At 45.3% G+C, this 6,708-nt stretch overlaps 1 protein-coding gene across 1 annotated transcript; it reads left to right on the plus strand.

The window, feature by feature from the left end:
- The first annotated feature begins 895 nt into the window (after nt 1–895).
- On the plus strand, nt 896–6,187 carry LOC119089323 (GTP-binding nuclear protein Ran-like). The gene is made up of 4 exons (XM_037211992.1): nt 896–931; nt 1,287–1,543; nt 4,589–4,675; nt 5,708–6,187. Exons 2-4 carry the CDS (start codon nt 1,301–1,303, stop codon nt 5,921–5,923), a joined length of 546 nt encoding a protein of 181 aa, XP_037067887.1. The 5' UTR covers nt 896–931; nt 1,287–1,300; the 3' UTR covers nt 5,924–6,187.
- Nucleotides 6,188–6,708: the final 521 nt, after the last annotated feature.

The raw sequence follows: 6,708 nt of genomic DNA on the forward strand, positions 1-6,708 counted from the left end.
GTTAAATAAAGCCGGGTGAGAGGAGATTGGATCATTCCTGCCTCGAAGGCCCTTTCAGAAATGCTAAAATTGATCATGCGCATTTGTACATGCCTTTCATTGTGCTTCAGCGAGCGAGACTTGTTTTCGTACGTTCGACTTTAATAAGTCACATGCGTAACCTCCATGCACACGCGTCACGTGTTACGAATTCGGATGGCTTTGCATGTTATCTGTCCGGAGGCCCGTTATTGGACTCGGGGCAGCTCGCGGCTGGGCGGCGTCCCCTTCCCCCCCCCCCCCCCCCCCCCGGAGCGTTTGCGCAACATGCTAAATTACCGATGCAATCGACTGGTCGGTACATGTCTGCAAGTTGGACATGCATGCACACGTGCTCTTAGCATGCCCCCGCTCATACGCCTGATAGTAGCTGAACATGGGTGATGCCGGTCTAGTGATATTGCATATCTGCGTTGAAATTTTTAGTAGTTTAGACTGAGGATGCATCAAGTTCTAGTTTCCGCTGGGCTCTGATTGCTTGAGTCTGCTGTTATATATTCTAAATAGTAATATTAAAATATGGTGACGTATTTTTGCGTTGAAATACCCGGTAATATATGGTGCAGCTTGAAGTCGTGTATTTTACGCATGTTTCATACTCATGTGCTGTACAATGATTTCTCCTTAACATTCCACCAACGTGATTCAGCCTAGAGCTGACAAGTGTGCCAGTTCCTTTCATAGAGAGGTGAATGAATTTATGAATGTTTCGTGCTCGTGTGTTAGTAAATTGTTCTCCAAAATTGTTGGCTTGAAAATATTTTTTGAATAGCTCATGGCCAAACTTATTTTTTGAACCACCATTTATTTTCTTTCAATTATTTAGATCATGCGCCGCCACTCTTTCTCTCGGTGAACGCCATTGTGAGCCGTAAGGGCAGACGCGGGTCGGGTATGTTAAAATGCTTGTGACGGCGTAAAATGACATGTTATGGACTACGTGATATGGTTTTGGGGTTCTTAAAAGTAATAATAATATTACTGGGTAAAATTTTGGGACCAGATACCTTTGAACGGGACGAATTGTACTTCTGACTTTCTGCGCCGGCCACGCGGGGTGGGAAACGGAAAGACGCCATTTCGTCCCCACGTTTCGTGAAAGGCGCCAGGCGCCAAAATTGCTGGGCCTGAATTGTAAAGATGTGTTGATGCACCCCTCCTGTATGATGTATTGCTATGTACTGTGTGCACAGAGTAGGATTGTTCTCTTGGGAACTTGGTGTTTACCAATTTTCCTTTCTTTTCAGATACCGCACCAGTCATGGCGCAAACAGCAGACATGCCCACATTTAAATGTGTTCTTTTGGGAGATGGTGGCACTGGCAAAACCACATTTGTCAAGCGTCACCTGACTGGAGAGTTTGAGAAAAAATATGTGGCTACACTTGGTGTGGAAGTTCACCCTTTGGTATTCCATACAAACAGAGGAGCCATCAGGTTTAATGTGTGGGATACTGCGGGACAAGAAAAGTTTGGTGGTCTGCGTGATGGTTATTATATTCAGGTTAGTTGCTGACCCCATAATGCATGAAGAGTGGTTATCTAGGAGGTGTATCCTTGCATTATTTTGTTATTTCAGATTAGGCCCTTGCTAGAGATTAGAAATTGGATTTACAGGCTTTCCACAAGATTACAGGGTTGTCATTTTTACATTTGTGAGTCCCAAAAATCATTTTAGAAACCATCATTTATTGTGTGTATAACTTGAAATGTGCCTGTAACATGAGTACTTTGGTGTTGTATTTGATTGTTTTGCCATGCCTGCATCATATTATGTTTGATTAGTTTTCACCAATCTCAGCTGCTATGCTAACTGATCTTGTGCTGCTCATGCCATGTTTGGTTGCTTGCTGCAGGTGTTTGAGTAGAACATTTTTATCATTTTAGACAGGCAGCAGTGCAAATTATTGGAAGCTAAAGGGACTGGTAAAGCAAGGTGCTGCCATCTGACTGGGGATGTTCTGAATCTGTGGAGGTGTTAGTCAGCATTATTTTGCGGGGTTTTCAGGCTGCTTACTTTAGATTGGTATCATGCATCCTCAAGGGGATGGCTTTGTAAGGATAGGCACAGGAGGAGGAAACATCAAATTTATAAAAATGAAATTAAAGATGGACTAAGGTTGCTGATTGATTGTAAACTACTTGGGTGCCAGTCTGCGAAAGGTAGCAGATCAGACAACCAAATGCTCAGGGCAGGCTTAATTCTGCCCCAAATGGCCAGATTCTCTGTTTAGGGCTGAGGCTGGCGATTTGATGACAAGAAAGTCTCCAAGATGTTCCTGGCCATCAGATTTGTGTCATCTACTGCTGGCTATGAATTTTTCCTGTGCCAATATTGGAGATTAGGCAGAAGTACACGGAATTTACTGTCCAATGTTTTGCATTACCATCTGTCCATGGCTTTGTGTTCCCAAATGCACAGCATTTAAAATTGCATCAAATATTTCACAATATGAACAATAAGGGCTCACAGTTTTGCTGTCCTTTGTAGTTGGTGTGTCCCAAAGCCTAAATCATCATCAGCTTTGCTAGCCTTGTGGTGTGCAGTTGTTTGTGACTGGTTTACCTGTCCAGTACAAGCAGTGCTAAGCTGCTGCAGGCAAAATGCTTCATGCTTGTGCTACTTTTCTCAGAGTTCATAAATTTGCATGGTAGATTTCTGGTTTCAAAGCATACACAAGCAGTTCACTCAGGGCCAGCCAGGCTGATTTGGCACAGATTTGATGGCCATGACACAGATGAGGCAAATGTGGTACATTTGGCCTCGAGGGCAGCACTAGCCTTTCTGGATTGTTGCTTCTTCATATTGCTATTCACTACGGTGCATTTTCTGGCATTGTTCAAACACTTGGTCGCTGCTGGGACAGATGTCAATATTTTTCATTTTATCACACCCCAGCTTGTGGCCTACCGCCTTTTGCCCCGTTTCGTGGTCAAAATTGGCCAATCAGCTTTGAAGTGAGTGGCTGTGGCTGTTCACCCAGCATTTGGGTGCCTCAGGCTTGACAAATGGTCTGGGTAGGTCAGATGTCTGGGTTTAGGGTCAAAGGGCGAAAGATTAGCATCAGGAAATTGTGTGCAGGGCAGCCAGAGAGCGAAAATTAACCTGGCAGCCTGAGTTTTTATTTAAATTCTGCACACCCTACTGGATGAATCTTGGAACACTGTTTTGTGGTGTTGCCTGATCTTGGCATCAGGTCAACACATGCCTCATGTACCAGGAGCTGTTTCAACATAACTTATGCTAGCCAGCTGAGTAATTCCTGCCCTAAAATTTACTTAGCTCATCTCAATGAGATGTGGTCAGGATATGTCATATTTTGCAGGATGGAGAGTTGTTTGTCCCTCTGAGATCTCAAAAACCAAGGAGGATAGGTAGGTTTGGCCCTATTGCAACATGTGTGTCAACTTTTGAATTCCCAGATCATGACCTTTGGGTTGAATAAGTCAAGTTAGGTGAAACTTGCGATCTGTGCCTGAGTGGCCTTCATATGTTATGTAACCAGCTTTAAGTGGAGTGTTCAGCATTTTATGGAGTTTTGAACTGGAATAGCCATCCTGAATACTGTGCAGTACAGGTTGCAGCCCTGCCCTTATGACCCAAACTTTTCTAGTATCTGAGCAACATGCCTGCAAACATGTGCAGACCCAGCATCTATGGCACTGTAATAATGACATTCAAATCCTGCCATTACATTGGCCATGTGGCAATCAAGACTAAGAACATTGTGACTACCCAGTTGTGCATGACTGGCTTTGTAAGCATGATTCCAGATACAAATTTCACTAACTGACTCTCAAACCAATTTGTTGCAAGGTAAACAGACCTAATTAAACATTGGTTGTGAGTGACTTATTTCATCATTATGATGATTGCTCCAATATCCTCAAATGTGGAACATTCTCTGTAACCTAGCTGCTTTTGATAGGCAAAAGGTCACAAGTGTTCATGTCAGGTTAGACCTCATTTGACCTTCAGAATGTCATGACAACTAAAAACCCTTAGGGCTATTTTGGTATTTGAAGCAAAGTAATTGTTGTTAACTATGATAGTTTGCATGTTTTTTAAGGCAAAAGACTGGCCATGGTCATTTTAGGTGGGTGACCTCCCCTGAACCTTATAAGTCATAGTGAGACTCTTTGATGCTCCTTTTATCAAGGATTCATATTGATGAGGTGCTCTGTTTTGACCTTGATCCCTCTTTGATTCCTGATGCAAGGTTTGTTACATTAGTTATAATCCTAATTTTAATTAACTTTGACACCATCTCAAAGTTGTAGGGTTTAATGCTACTTAGTCACTAGATTTCTTGGTTCTGTAGACATTATGTTCACTGAGAGCTCTTGCATGACTGACATGCCATAAGTTTAGCAACCTTCCTGGATTTGCCATAGTCATATAAAAAATTTTCTGTTTTAATTGCCTGCAGCTCAACAGTGTGGTGCTGCTTAGAGGTTATTGTAGTGACCCCTCCCCCCCCCCCCCCTAAAGCTGCCCATGTGGGTGTTCACTGAAGTCACTTTTTTATTCCCCATGTATTTTTTGCAGGGCCAGTGTGCCATTCTGATGTTTGATGTCACATCAAGAGCCCACCTACAAGAATGGTCCCAACTGGCACAGAGACCTGGTCAGAGTGTGTGAAAACATTCCCATTGTACTCTGTGGCAACAAGGTGGACATCAAAGACAAGGAAGGTGAAGGCAAAGTCCATCGTCTTTCATCGCAAGAAGAAACCTGCAGGTGAGCTTTGCCATGTGACCAGAATTGCAGGCAGGACATGAGACAAAATAGCACGAGAAGACCATTGTCTCTGTAATCCCCTTAAGCCAGCCGTCCGGCGTGGATGGGCGCAATATAAGTTGCATGTGGACGACTTACTCAAAGTCTGGGCCCGAAGATGTGTTTGAAGGGATAGTTTTCCGTGCCTTTGCAAAATTCTTCTGGTTGTTCTGAAGCGAACTTGTGGATGTTCCCCCGCGGACAAGTTTTTTTCGTCAACCATTTTTGGTCAGTGTTGATCACCTGAGCAGTATTTCAACAGTCATCATCTGATTGAACTGCCTGGCCAAAGAGCTCTATTAGCTAACAACTCTGCGATGGCTTACATAATCAAAGCGTAACTTGCACCCCGGTCAGATCTGAAACGGCAACCTGTGTCACCTTACCCATTACGGCTCATAGTTTTGACTAGCGACATACAGAACAGCATCCTTGAGGGCAGATGATGTTGGATCTTCGCGAACGCCAGCTTATTGGGAAAAAAACACTGAACTTGCCGTGGTGATTGCATGCAGGCCGTGTACTATGATGCGAAACATTCCGGTCGGCGCTCAGTGAACAAACAGTTATGAAATACTCCCCGGAATGGCACGAAGGTTGCCTTAAAAGTCCCCAGATCTGTGGATTTTCCTTTCGGTTGGCTTGTTGGCAACAATTAGTAAAACGATGGTATCCTCCTATGAAATTGTTATTCTGTACATGGACAGGTTACTCAATGCATCCACGAACGATTTCGATTGTAATATTAGCCAAGTCCCACCCACAATGTGTAGACTGTTCTTTCTTGATATCGAGCATGTATGAACCTACGGACTTAAGCAAGCAGAAGGTGCGATCTCCCCTGTCATATAGGAGCTGCAGCGGTGACGGTTGTTGGCATCTTTTCAGTACTATGACATCTCAGCCAAGTCCAACTACAACTTCGAAAAGCCTTTCCTATGGCTGGCGAGGAAGCTGATTGGTGACCCGAACCTCGAGTTTGTGGCCATGCCTGCACTGGAGCCGCCGGAAGTCCAGATGGACCCGCAGTGGCAGAAGCAGATCGAGAGCGAGCTGAAGGTCGCCACCGAGACGGCGCTACCCGAAGACGACGAGGACCTGTGAGCGGTGCTGCCGCTGTGTCCGCACCATGCCTCCGCTGCCACGCACCCATAGAGCGGCGCTGGGCTGCATTCCTCCGCGGGCCGTGCCTAATCACCCTGCTCTCTTGACTTAGTTCCAGGCTAACGTCCCTGCGCACTTCTGCTGTGCCGCACGCGTCTGTGTCAACGCCGCCATAATCAGCAGGACGTGACATTGCGGTTGAATGTTCTTGTTCATTGATAACGTGCCGACGATGGCAAATAAACCATGTAATTTTCGCCTGGCGCCATGTTCTTTTTACGTCTCTAAATTCAAGGTTTCGTCAGCCCGAACATATTCCGGGTGCTAGAGTCTGCAAGATGTTTGTTTTCTGCTGCGCTGGTTACGTTGATGTTCGAAGCATTTCAGGTGCAACACGTATCGCGCATAACAAAACGGATGAAGGTCTGGGATTGGGTTTCATGGAATCCATCGGCGCTATTCATGTGCGTGACGTCATATTGATATGCACATGAATAGCACCAGTGACGTCATGAATGCATCATCGTGACTCATCCAGCGCGTCACTGTGGTGCGTGACGGCACATGAGCACGAGTTTGCAGGGCCATGGCCAAATGCAGTCCAATGGGTGCGCTCTGCATTTATGTGCATGCTAGGAAGTCAACGGGCAGGCCGAAGCGACGGCTGCCATTCGCCAGACTGCTGGTGGTATGGGGTTTCACTGATTCTTGCGACTGGGTCAACAAGTTATGCAGAGGAGACCAAGGATCCGTTCTTTACCGAAAGTTGGCAGCCCAATGTGCTT

This window comes from Pollicipes pollicipes, unplaced genomic scaffold, assembly GCF_011947565.3.
Source record: "Pollicipes pollicipes isolate AB1234 unplaced genomic scaffold, Ppol_2.1 Scaffold_3087;HRSCAF=3621_pilon_pilon_pilon, whole genome shotgun sequence".
Taxonomy (NCBI): domain Eukaryota; kingdom Metazoa; phylum Arthropoda; class Thecostraca; order Pollicipedomorpha; family Pollicipedidae; genus Pollicipes; species Pollicipes pollicipes.

Coding starts and splice junctions, on each gene's coding strand:
- LOC119089323 (XM_037211992.1), top strand. CDS start 1,301: ATGGCGCAAACAGCAGACATGCCCACATTTAAATGTGTTCTTTTGGGA. Junction 1,544..4,588: donor GTGATGGTTATTATATTCAG/GTTAGTTGCTGA, acceptor TATTTTTTGCAG/GGCCAGTGTGCCATTCTGAT. Junction 4,676..5,707: donor CACAGAGACCTGGTCAGAGT/GTGTGAAAACAT, acceptor GCATCTTTTCAG/TACTATGACATCTCAGCCAA.